Source organism: Anoplopoma fimbria, chromosome 1 (genome assembly GCF_027596085.1).
Source record: "Anoplopoma fimbria isolate UVic2021 breed Golden Eagle Sablefish chromosome 1, Afim_UVic_2022, whole genome shotgun sequence".
Classification (NCBI taxonomy): Eukaryota; Metazoa; Chordata; class Actinopteri; order Perciformes; family Anoplopomatidae; genus Anoplopoma; species Anoplopoma fimbria.
The window spans coordinates 21741553-21754153 of record NC_072449.1 but is presented as its reverse complement, the minus strand read 5'-3'; the positions used below and the strand labels follow the sequence as shown (position 1 = coordinate 21754153).

Sequence of the window (12601 nt, the reverse complement as noted above, 5' to 3'; positions counted from 1 at the left end):
AAAACTAAAAATGCTTTCTTGTGACGTTCTGGCTCGTTGGTCTAGGGGTATGATTCTCGCTTCGGGTGCGAGAGGTCCCGGGTTCAAATCCCGGACGAGCCCTCAGTGTTTTACTCGAAGGACTGAGCGGAAAACAGCTAGCTGACAACGACTGATACTCTGCTAACGCATATTCGTAGTGCAATGTCATTTCGAAAGACATGGCTAACTATTAACACACAGATATAACTGTGTGCTGTTTATTGTCTTTTAACCAGTGATTTTGGGCGTATTGAGGGTGCTAACATTCTCGATACAAACCAAAAGAAATAGCACAGGGCTCGTCCGGGATTTGAACCCGGGACCTCTCGCACCCTAAGCGAGAATCATACCCCTAGACCAACGAGCCATGCGCGTTCAAGACGTCATACACGTATTTAGTCCACATGCCATGAGGGTATATGCCTGCATGGATTTAGAAACAGGCGCTCCAGCAATCGGATGGCACTAGACAAGTAGGCGGCTAATACCGACTGGGAGAAATGAGTGACTGCTAACGTTAATATATTCAACGATATTTTTGGCAATAGCACGGTCAGTTAAACTAAATTGCCTACATCGAAACGGGCCGACGCAGGACTGCTGCTAGCCTGAATACAGTTACAGTCGCCCTACCCTTTTAGCAAGCCAGCTGGCTCCTGTCTTGTAGTGGCTTGTGCCAGCCAGTGGAGGGCAGCAGTGCACTCGGAAGAACCGCTGTCATTACGCAGAAGGATGAAGCTGCGTTCTGATTGGTCGATAGAAATGTGTCACTGGCGACCAATAGTTACACCCCAGACCTTAGTGACGGCCAATCAGGTGCCTTGTGGGCGGGACCTCGTCCAGCACTCCAAATTGAACCTTTGTGACCGTTGTGTTTGTGATCGTGAAACCACTCGGAGTTTATTGAGAGTTGTTTACTGAAACGCCTGTCGGACACTTCTTTAGGTCATTTAGGTTCTCTGTTTGCGTTAGAACAATCTTGCGTAAAACGAGCGCTTTATGAAATTGCTAAAGGTAACAGATGATAATAGTCGGCTAAGTTAGCTAAGCTAACTAGCTAGCTTGAAGCATGCCGAATTTTTGCGCGGCCCCGAACTGTACACGGAAGAGCACACAGTCAGACTTGGCATTTTTTCGGTTTCCACGGGACCCAGAGAGGTAATACATCATTTCTAACGTAACCCCCATGGGCTCACCTAAATATCAATGTAACAGCCGATAACAGTGTGGGCTTTCATAGTCAGGACGACTGAGAAATCATAACATTTGCAAAGTTATCGTGAGCTACTACCCAAAGAAGTGCATTGTATAAAACTCAATATGATTTTCATGTTGAGTTCTCAATTTCCCAATATCTCTCCACGGTTAATGTCATCGTGTTTACTGATATTTAGAGGTAAATATCGATGTAACTTTAGGCAACAACCTGCAAACTACACCACATGGATGGGCACTCATGACTGCAGCTTTGAAACACTGCAGCCACTTTCATCGTTTGAAAGTTCAACAAAAGTTTTTCAAATCTTTATTTAACTTATTAACATGCCTAGTCTGTCAACGCACACACACTCAAAAAGTTTGGTATGCATGCTGTCATTTTTAATGCACTTATCCCAAATGAACGTACTAGAAGTTGTTAGAAGAAGTGTATAAAAACACAGCTACTGTCTCAGTTTATTACTGTTTTACAATAAAGCTGGTTTGTGTGTCTTTTGTAGATGCCGAATCTGGGTAGAGAACTGCCGCAGAGCAGACCTAGAAGCAAAAACATCAGACCAGTTGAACAAGCACTACAGATTATGTGCCAAACACTTCGACCCAGCGATGGTGTGCAAAACTGTGAGTATCTGACACAATTCTAAAGTGCCTTCCTGCATGTTTCCACTTGTTTTTCAAAAACTATGAGACTACCAAAAATGACTTATTTGAGTTTACTGCTTTTTAGAGCCCCTATAGGACTGTGTTGAAGGATACAGCCATTCCAACCATATTTGATCTGACAAGCCATCTAAAAAATCCTCATACCAGACATCGGAAGCGGATTAAAGAACTTGTAAGAAAAATATGTATTACTCCTGTTGTTTTAAATGCACGTATTAACCTTGGTAATTGTGGTCAAATTGTTGTTTTGAGATTTGTAAAATAACGTGAGTTTTTCATTTCAGACTGAAGAAGATTTGAGGAAGATTAAAGAAAGGAGATGTAAGTAAATGTGGAATTTATTTGTTGCAAGGAGAGTTAAATAATCGCATGTTTAATTTTATTCAGTATTTACTGAAAATGATCACTGTCCTTTATTGATTGTCTCTTTCCCCCAGTGGCGTCATCTATCGAACAGCTTGCTTCCAAAAAAGATGCAGCGGTTGAGGACGGCACAAGCGCCACTGAGGATGAACCTCAACTGTCCACCGAGGAGAAGGGGTTTCGTGAATACCTACGATCATTGTTTGAGGTTGTGGTCATGTTAGGAAAACAGAGTATCCCATTAGCTGCTGGCAAAGCATCAGAAGCTGAGTACCTGTCAAACAACTTCCAGGCCCTTCTCGATTACCGCATGAATGCTGGTGATGAAGCTTTGAAAAAGAGATTTCAGTCAACGGCTGTGAACACAGAATACATCTCTGCAACCCAGCAGAGCCAGCTGTTGGACATCTGTGAGAACACAGTGAGAGAGGAGATGCTAATGGAGGTGAGAGAGAGCCGCTTCTTCTCCCTAGTGACGGGTGACCTTGTTGAAGTTGCCAACGAGAAGCACCTGCCTTTATTTCTACACTTTGTGGATCAGCACAATGTCCTTCGAGAAGAGTTTTTGGACTTTATGTCTTTTGATGGTGATGAGTCTGCACTGGTAGAGAGGCTGGAAAGCCAGCTGACTGAGCGTTGGGGGCTCAGCATGGAGGACTGTCGTGGTCAGGCCCACAAGGCCACTGGGACTTCCACCACCAAGATGAAAGCTGTCGCAGTATTGCTGATGGAGAAGTATCCTCTGGCGTTGCACATGCCTTGCTCTCATATGGCACTGAACGTCCACCTGGCCAACACTCTGCCTTTTCCCAATGTCCAAGTCGTCATGGAGACTCTGAGAAAGATTGGCGCTTTCTTTAGAACCCCGTTTACACAGGATGAACTTGAAAAAGCTATCGATACTCACTACCAGAAAAATGAAGAGAAAGGAGCTACACTAAAACAAGCCTGTGGCTCAGGATGGACAGAGCAGCACAATGTCTTCGATGTGCTGCTAGATATGTTGCCGCCCCTGCTATTGTGCATGGACAACATTCGGGACAATGACGATGGAAAGTTTGCAGACACTGTTACAGCGAAGGCATATTCAGTCACAGAAACTCTGTCTGACTTTGAGATCATCGTCACCGTCGTCATCTTAAAGAATGTTCTCACGTTCACCAGAGCCTTTGGGAGGAATCTCCAAGGGGAAACACTTGATGTGTTTTTTGCTGCCAACAGCCTAACTGCTGTCCTACATTCACTAAACGAGGTCAACGATAACATTGATGTCTACCATGAGTTCTGGTATGAGGAGGCTGTGAGTGTGGCCAATGTAATGGAGGTTCCTGTGAAGGTGCCGAGGCTGTTTCTAAGGAAACAGCGTGCAGCCGATGTGGGTGAAATCCAAGCAGAGGCGTATTTTAAGGAGTATGTGACCGTCCCCGTTATCCATGGCATCATGCAGGAGGTGGAGGACATGTTCTCAGAGACCAACCTCAAAGCTCTGAAGTGCCTGTCGCTGGTCCCAGCTGTCATGGGGCAGATGAAGTTCAACACCACCGAGGAGAACTACGCAGACGTGTACCGCAACGACCTCCCCAGCCCGGACACACTTCCCGCAGAGCTCCACTGTTGGAGAATCAAGTGGAAGCACAGGGGCAAAGAGGTGCGCCTGCCCACCACCATTCATGAAACCCTGCAGCTGCCGGATGTCAAGTTCTTTCCCAACGTGAACTCATTCCTCAAGGTGCTCTCCGCCTTGCCAGTGCTGAAACTAGAGGACAACAGAAGTGACAAAGCGAATGAACGACTGCAGGTTTATCTTGACAGCGTGCCCGCTAAGCAGTGGAACAAAAGTCTGGCGATGCTTAACGTTAACACTCATGTCAAACATGACTTGGATGTCATGGTGGACAAATATTGCAGACTCTATACGGAGGACGATCCTGAAACTGAGGCTGAGGCTGAAGCTGAGGCTGAAGCTGAAGCTGAGGCTGAAGCTGAAGCTGAGGCTGAAGCTGTGGCTGAGGAAGAAGCTGTGGCTGAGGAAGAAGCTGCGATCAAGTGATGTGACACAAACACAGATCTCGCTCAGCTGTTCTGGGACCAAAAAAATGAATGCAACAGAAATGTTGCCAGTCATAAACACATCCTCATTTGGTCGCTCATTTATGTTGTTGTGGATGTATATGTATTTTAATGCTTTTGTTAAGAGGTGATGGATCCCATTTGCTCAGTCCCTGAGGATTCCAAGAAAAAATAAAAGACCCTTGTTCTTATTGTATGAAAAAAAAAAAAGTGAATAAGTAAGCAAATCTGCTAGGAAGAAAGTGCCATAAACGGCTTATTTACTGTTAGCTTTCCTTTATTATGTGCTTTAATTCACAAGATGAAGGCAAGTCGTTTTGTTGATATACAGCACATTGATTCCTTCCCACTGACTATGACGCAGGAAGAGCACAAGAGGGAGCAGTAACACCAATATCAGCTGAATACAGGCTCAATTGGAGCCTTGTTTGTTTTTAAACAAAATTGTATACTGCTAGTGTGACATATTCTGAATACAAAGGCCAATCTGTTGAGAGTTCACCTCTTTAAAGGGTACGTTCAGATAGAAACAGCTCAAGCAAGAAAAAAAGTATAGGAAATTGGACACAACTCTGGATGTCGCAGTAAATCAATGTTATTGTTATTATTTATGCCAAGACAGTTCTCTTTTTTTCCACCGAACAAAGTAGTCATTAACATGTCATATTTTACATAACTTCCACAATGTGATTTCTGTTTGGTTTAATAAAAAAAATGGTAATGAAAGCAAAATCAAGGCACTTTGAGTCAGCTTTATGTAAATGTTTCCTCTTTCTTCAGTTGTATGCGCACTTCATTTTTGGATCTATCTAGTTACTACCTTTGTAAATGTTTAAAAAGAAACCATAAAGGAAAAACCCAGCAGTTTGACACATGATAAAGTAAAACCTTTTTTCCCCCCCCAGCCACATACTCGGCCATTTCCTCCAGATTGAACAACACTAGGCTACTGGTTCATCCTCTGTAGTATTAAGTTGGCATGGCGTTTTTCCTCTGACATGGCAGCCCAGTGGTTAAACGTGTCTCCTCCCTCTCTGCTGGCCAGACGGTGACGAGCTCAGGTGAGAGTTCACCGTGCACACTCAGACCCCCGGGCATCTCCAAGCATCACACAGATGTGGGTGGGGTCGCTTAGATGCGCAACCCAGAAGGCAACGTGCACCCCACAGCAAACCCAAAGTCCATTTCAACTTCACCAAGAACAACTACGCTGCGTGAGGAGAGAGAGACAGAGACAGACAGAGAGAGAGAGAGAGAGAGAGAGGAAGGCGTTGGGGCTCTGCTGTCGTTAGTCTCAGGGTGATTCTGCTAAGAGAGACATAGAATTACATAAAAGCTATAAGAAGGAACAACCCTGACAGGACAAAAAAACCTGAGGGTATCTGCAAGTCTTCGAGTCGTGAGTAGGAGGTTTATTTATACACGTTTACCCCCCCCACACCCCCGTTTGGAGCTGTTCTGCGCATCGTTTCTCCTCATCTCAGCCTCATAGTTGTTGTTTTTCATCATCATCATCATCATGGCATGGCCGTGCATCACGCGCGCTTGCTGCATCAACCGCTTTTGGAGCGAGCTGGACAAAGCGGACATCGCGGTGCCTTTGGTTTTTACCAAGTATTCAGATGTGGCCGACGTGCAGCATCTTCCCCATCACCCGCAGCCGAGAATCAAAAGGGCCGGAGCCAGTGCCATAGAAACCCAGCCCCATCCCGACGAGCACGAACCCGGGAAGGCACCGCCCGCGTCGGGTGCCGCAGCGGGCAAAGATGGCTCCGCAGCCTCCGTCATGCGCCAAGACTACAAGGCGTGGAAAGTGCGTCCCGAGCCCAGCTGCAAACCCAGACACGAGTACCAACGCTCGGCCTCCCCGTTCAACAACGAAACTCAGTATCAGAAGGACTATAAGGCCTGGCCCATACCGAAGAAGAACGACCACCCTTGGATACCCAAACCCAGCCCCACTGCCACGACCTCCGGAGGGGCCGGTAAACTGGACCATGTGGCCACCGAGGCCGAGAGCGGCGTGGAGAAGAGCGAGATCGAGGAGAAAACCCAGGAGAAAGAGTCAAAGGAGCCGGCGAAGGGAAGCGTGAAGAGGGAGAAGTCAGCAGAGAGACAAACGGGAGAGAAGACGGAAGCTCAGGTGTGTGCAGAGGTGAGCGCAGAGCAGAGGAAAGGCAGAGCAGCGGTGGACGCTCTCAACAGGCAGATCAAACAGGTCATGTCTACTTCCAGCAGCTATAGGTGAGTCTGGGATGATCAATATGAGGGCTGTTTATTCTCAGCCCATTGAAATAAAAGCATTTTGTGCTTGTGCCTTTTTTTTTTTTTTTTTTTATAATGAGCTGCAACTGATATCTTTTATTTGGGGCTATCAACAGTGCTGCATACAGAGTATATCTCCTGTTACACAGCATTTCTAACAGTATTTTCAACAAACCCACAGAGGGAGGTGCTGTATGCCACACTGCTTTGTCCAGTCATAGAACATTAAGGTTTATCAAGGATTATTTGGTATGATCTCTTGTTACAATCTCCAGCGATTTCCAAAGCAATCTGATATTGCCACAGATAAAGGTTGCATTATTGATTTCTTCCTCTGGTTCCCCCTAAGAGTACTACCGAATCAATGCAGTAGCCCATGAATGAGGGCAGCCAGTAAAAGGGTTTGAATGTAATCAGAAACTTGGTTTCTGCAAGATGCCTCTTAATTGAATTAGGGATGCATGATGCATGTAAATTAACAAGACTTGATGGCTTCAGTCTGCCCCACAGAAATATTAAAGTCAACACACACCAGTACCTTCGATTTTGTGTTTAGTTTGTTAAGAGAAACTTATTCCAAAGGTTTATTCGAAATGAACTCAATTAACTTTATGTGCCAGTTATTAAAGCAGAGTTACGGTGTGCTCTCCGAGCAGTAAAACAAAATTGAATCTGATAACATAATTAATGAATTAATGCTAGATTAATAATTGGCAGTTATACAGAGGAAAAACACAGACAGACATCGGACATTGAAAGGTTACATGAAGTTTATCTTTGAACTAGAATGTATTATGTGTTGATTAAAACAGGCTTTCCTGTTTGAAAATAAATTGCCAATTAAGAAATACTTTCTTAGTCACTGAATAGAAACTAGCTTTTATTTCAGCAAATCATAAGAAAAGAAAAAATTCAGTTCACACTGCAGTTACCAGATACCAGAAATAAAATGGAGGAGCATTAATAATTGTTTCAATAGCAATAAGAATCATTTATATTGCAGATTTTATAAATAGGCTGATTTCCTAAAGTGGTGCATTGAATATATCTTGATAGTTTCTTAGTACAATGAAAAAGTGTACTTGTTATTATCCATAATTGATGTGTTTAGAAGTCTATAAACCTGAATTATGGACTTGTGACATGTGAGCATTATTTAGTGTGCGGACATGTTTTTTCTGTCCAGCACCTAGCACACAAGATATTTGTTATTCGGGAAACTCATTGTCAGATTATTGAATTATGAAAATAATCATAAATTGCGGCTGTAGAAACCTCTCTGCCTGCTTTTTCCACTTTGTAGGTCTGAGTTCAAGGCATATAAGGATGTGAAACCTGTTAAAGCCATTAAAGCAACATCTCAGTATAAACCCCCAGTGGAGGAGAGCAGTCAGGAAACCAGCTACAGCGCCACATACAAGGGGGAGCAGGTGAAGGCTCACCCCAATGACAACAAGCTGGTGGATCGCAGGAGGATACGCAGCCTGTACAGTGAGCCTGGCAAGGAACCTGCCAAGGTGAGAGCGTGCACACGCACAGATCCACTGGTGTTAGTTTAGGTCTGTGAAATAATGGGTGGGGCTTATTACAAGAGTTTCCTTTAAGTCAACTGAATTGTAATCATGTCGATACCAAATGGTTTAGGACTTTGGGATTAAGTTTTACCCTCTTTTGGACTTGAGTTGGTACTCACTATAAGAATTGCTGCTTAAAAGTTAAGTTATTTTACGCCCAATACAAGTCACACTGTGGCCTGATGGCAGGTGATTGGTTCTCAGACTTATTATACACGAACAAAACAGCTTCATATTTATATTTCAAGACATTTTAGATTACAAAATAAGCAGTTTTTATTTTTTATTTTATTCAAACATGCATATAAATCAGCCAGTTAAAAGTTTAAATAGCCAGTCTGTGACTTTTAAACAAAACACACAATAACAAACAAAAACTATGTATTGCATAAATTTGACATTTATAAAAATATAATACCAATTCTGGATTAATGCAGCAAGTGACATAGATTGGTATCTTGGTGCATGTTATCGACAGTGCAGGCAACAGTTGGTTAATAATGTGTATATAGTAGTGTGTTCATATGGCCACTCCCTCTCTCATTCTTGTAGGACGTCTCAGAGACTGAGAGCAGCTCTGTTCTAAATCTGCTGTAGTCAGGTGTGTTCACTGTTTCTTCTAGAAGGCATGGAGGCTGACCTCAAATTGATCAGACGCAATCCTGCATACTGTACACACATACACATACATATGCGCCTTCGCCAGTACGAGTCACAGTCACATGTATCACGCAGCTGCCAGACGCAACCCTGCAAAAACTATCAGCCACATCTTCACTGTTTGCCCCCCTCTCAGCCTGCACCGCCCACTACCCTTTTTGAGGCTAAGAAGGTTTATGAAAGAGGGTGGATTTATTGATAAATGGAAGACACAAAGTAGCTGAGATGATATTTTTCAAGTGAGAGATGAGAATCAAAACAAAAGAGATCATCAGTGCATCCGTGGAGGCCACTAGGACAAAATCTCATCACATTTCATTTATACATTTAAACAGTTATTTGATATTTATGGCTCTATTTCGGTGACAATGTAAGGTGCAAATTTCATTAGGCAAAATTGTGTTTTTAGTTTTCACATTTGGCAACTAACAGACAATTGGCTTACCATCAATTTTACTGCACACAAGTGGGAGGAGAGGCACATTCGGGTGTTTGACAATGGCATTGGGAAGTGGTATCAAGCAATGGTAAAACTTGTTTGCAGATGATGTTATCCTTTTGGCATTTGCTTTTTGATTGGCATCATAGCAGTTTGCAGTTTAGTATGATGCAGCCATGAAGATCTAACTTTATTCTTCAAGGTCCACATCATCAAGAATGTGTACTGAAAATTTGAATATGTCTTATCTAATTTGGATTGTATTGTGAAAAGCACCATTGCGTAGAGTACACTTCAAGTTTTTTTGGCCATGAATGACACATTCCCCTACCACACCCGGTAACATACTATGTCTACCTTAACAAATGTGTCTGTGGCACCTTTGCACCACATCCCTTTATTCGCAGAAATAGAGCCTTTCATTATAAATGTCAGAAAAAAATGTGTCATCTCTTACAATCTAAGTTTTTAAGGTTTATTTATTCAGCAATAGTTGAGCATGCACACTATTTTTACTTTCCACAAACTCATTTAAACAAATTGATCTGGGAGGGATCTGGGAATGTTAACAAAATACTATTTCTTTAAAGCGTAAAACTAACCTCATATACTAATATAAACCATTAACACTGTATGTTATGGTTTATTTTAAACTTAAATGGAAAACTGCACGAACTACTGTTCTTTTAAAGGCACAAATACACCGTTTGTGCTGTGTTTCTTTTTTCCTTTATCCTCATTGCACTAAACACATAATGCAAATATCACCTACACCATCTGGTGTCATTTGCCTGTCTTTATATTAAGTAACAGGGTAAAACAAAAGGTACGTATTGCCTGCCAAAATAAGACTTTGACATAATTAAGTTCTCCATTATTTAAGCAATCGCTTTAAGGAATAGTTTGACATTTTTTGGAAATGTGCTTATTTGCTTTCTTGCCAGAAGTTAAATGAGAATATCAATGCTGCTCTCTTCTGACTGTATTGCTGTCATGAGAAGACTCCAGGACGTCACGGCCCCCGGCCAAGAAATAGTCCAGCACATAATACACCCATAACCTTTGGACTGAACCAGGCTAGCTGTTTCCCCAATCCATTTTATTTTTCCAAACTAAGTTAATTGGCTGCTGGCTGTAGCTTCACATTTAATGGACATAGTAATAGCATCCATTTTCTTATGTAATTCTTGGCAAGAGAGCGTTAAAGTGAAATTCCCAAAATATCAAACTATTACATTAACATGTGCTTAAGTTTAATTGACTATATTTGTCTTTACTCTCAGTATTTTCACCTCTCTTCTCTTTTCAGTTGGATAAACCAGTGTCCCGCACCAAACCAAAAAAGACACCAACAACAACAACAGGGAAAATGGTGAAAAAATCAAAAGAGAAGCAGATTGCTAGTTCCCAGTCAGCCAAGAAGAAACCGTCTTTGGGCGCCGCAGAGCCCAAACCAGATGGAGCTGTGACAAAGAAGAGCAAAGAAATCAGCAATAGACTGGCTGAAGCGAAGCAGTAAAAGTAGTTCATCCCTACAATTTTATGTGTGTTCGAAGGCTACTTGACGAATTAGGCAAATTTCTTCCATTTGGTTGATTTTCCTACCTGTTGTTTTTGCTGTCCTGTCATATATTGTTCACCTTGGGATGGGCACTGGTGTTAAGCTTTTAGAATAATGCAAATAATTTCACTTTAAAATGTGTGTGTGAGTGCGTGTGCATATGTGTGTGTATGTCGATGTGTGAAAGTGTGTGATTTCTTGTTTGTTGGTGCACAGAACGGCTTTATATTGTTGAGCACATCATTTGCACATTATTTATATGAGTTCTGTTTGACATTGAACTATGAAAATGAGCCATCAGTACACATGTACATGTGTATGAAAGGGCATTTTTACCTTTCTCTGAATGACAATTGAGATGACTATTATAACGATTGTATAAAATGTCAAAGGGATGCTTTTTCTCTCAGACTGTATCACATAAGAGGTTTTGTGAAAAAACTAAATTTGTTTTATAGTTGCGTTTCCTAGTTACAGTGCCTCTGCTGTTTGGACCTGGTTTTCATTTCATTGTTCTGGATGATATCTGATTTTATCAGTTTGGTTGCTAAGAAACCAAATGAACTGTAATATAATTGCTACAGCTTGCATGCAGGACCCCGTTTTTGGTTGAGTAGCAACATTTTAGCAGACTTTATGTCACAGTCACATTTTAGCTTGTAAATTGAGCCTTTAAATATAAATAAATACGGGCAAGACCTTTTCAAATATAATGCATGTGTAGTAATAGATTCTGGCCATACCATAAAAACAAAAGTACATACACTAAGTAAAATCATAGCCTAGTGGCTGTTAAAGCTATAAAGAAAACACACCAGCGATATGGTTTCACCCACAAACGCATTTCTTGCAATCTAAATGAAGATCCACTCCTTCGATTTAACGTGGATAATGCAGTTGTTAAGATGACTAAGTATTTAATGGCGTTGTACTCCATCCTCTCCTCTGAGCTGTGACGCTTTAATTGTGCTAAATAAGAAAAAAGTATGCGTTAAGGTCTGAAAAGGGAGAACCTATTGTAGTTACTCTATAAATGTCATTCTGAATTGGCTGATCTCTCCAGGTGTTGAAGGACAACGAATGAGCCAGGACTTGAAGTTCAGCTCTTTAAAATGCTGCTGTCTGAAAATGTGCAAAAAACATCTATTCATTATAAACATGACATGAAGTGTTTGAACTTAAACCCTTAGCGGCCAACTAGGCCACAGTGTGTGAGAGCCCATTTGAGCACTACCACCGTGTGTCTGCTCCCAGTTTTGACTCTTTGTGTGTGAGTGAGAGAGTTTTCTGTGTATGACCTCTAAAGCCTGCTGCCTGCTAGCATCAAGTCTGACCCAACCACTAGACGTGCTGCTGTGCACTCCAACACCCTGGTGCTATATCTCTCATTGTGTATGCTGTCTGGTTTGGACTGTGTGTGGAGTCAGACCAGAGTGAAATGATGTTATGAAAACGTCATACCGCTGCAAACATGTGATATTGTGCTTGTACTTTCATCCTGCTCTGAATGAACTCTGATTAAAATGATGATACAGAATCCTGTGTTGTGACTTATTGTTTGGCGTTATTGATTTTGTTAATGTATTTTTTAAATGACATTACATTACAGTATTCTTCTTTCACAACCACAAACTATTTAATATGATATAAAATATATTCTTTAAAATAGTGATTTTGAAAAAAATGTTAAATGACAAAATGTGTTTTATTTATTTATTGTAGTTCATATTTTGTTTGCATTTGATGCAACCGCCTTTGAACACGTCA

The 12601-nt window shown here is 41.9% G+C and overlaps 2 protein-coding genes and 2 non-coding genes across 4 annotated transcripts; 3 read left to right on the top strand and 1 right to left on the bottom strand.

The window, feature by feature from the left end:
• Positions 1 to 30: 30 nt before the first annotated feature.
• Positions 31 to 102, top strand: trnap-cgg (transfer RNA proline (anticodon CGG)). Its single transcript has one exon. It is a non-coding gene; the product is annotated as a tRNA-Pro (tRNA).
• Positions 103 to 316: 214 nt separating this feature from the next.
• On the bottom strand, positions 317 to 388 carry trnap-agg (transfer RNA proline (anticodon AGG)). The gene has a single exon. It is a non-coding gene; the product is annotated as a tRNA-Pro (tRNA).
• A 479-nt stretch (positions 389 to 867) lies between these two features.
• thap12b (THAP domain containing 12b) lies at positions 868 to 5066 on the top strand. Its single transcript, XM_054597495.1, has 5 exons — positions 868 to 1179; positions 1740 to 1860; positions 1967 to 2074; positions 2187 to 2223; positions 2340 to 5066. Exons 1-5 carry the CDS (start codon positions 1091 to 1093, stop codon positions 4313 to 4315), a joined length of 2331 nt encoding a protein of 776 aa, XP_054453470.1. The 5' UTR covers positions 868 to 1090; the 3' UTR covers positions 4316 to 5066.
• Positions 5067 to 5854: 788 nt separating this feature from the next.
• On the top strand, positions 5855 to 10792 carry map6b (microtubule-associated protein 6b). Its single transcript, XM_054597484.1, has 3 exons — positions 5855 to 6579; positions 7904 to 8117; positions 10583 to 10792. The coding sequence occupies exons 1-3, from the start codon at positions 5855 to 5857 to the stop codon at positions 10790 to 10792; spliced, it is 1149 nt and encodes a 382-aa protein (XP_054453459.1).
• The last annotated feature ends 1809 nt before the right edge of the window (positions 10793 to 12601 follow it).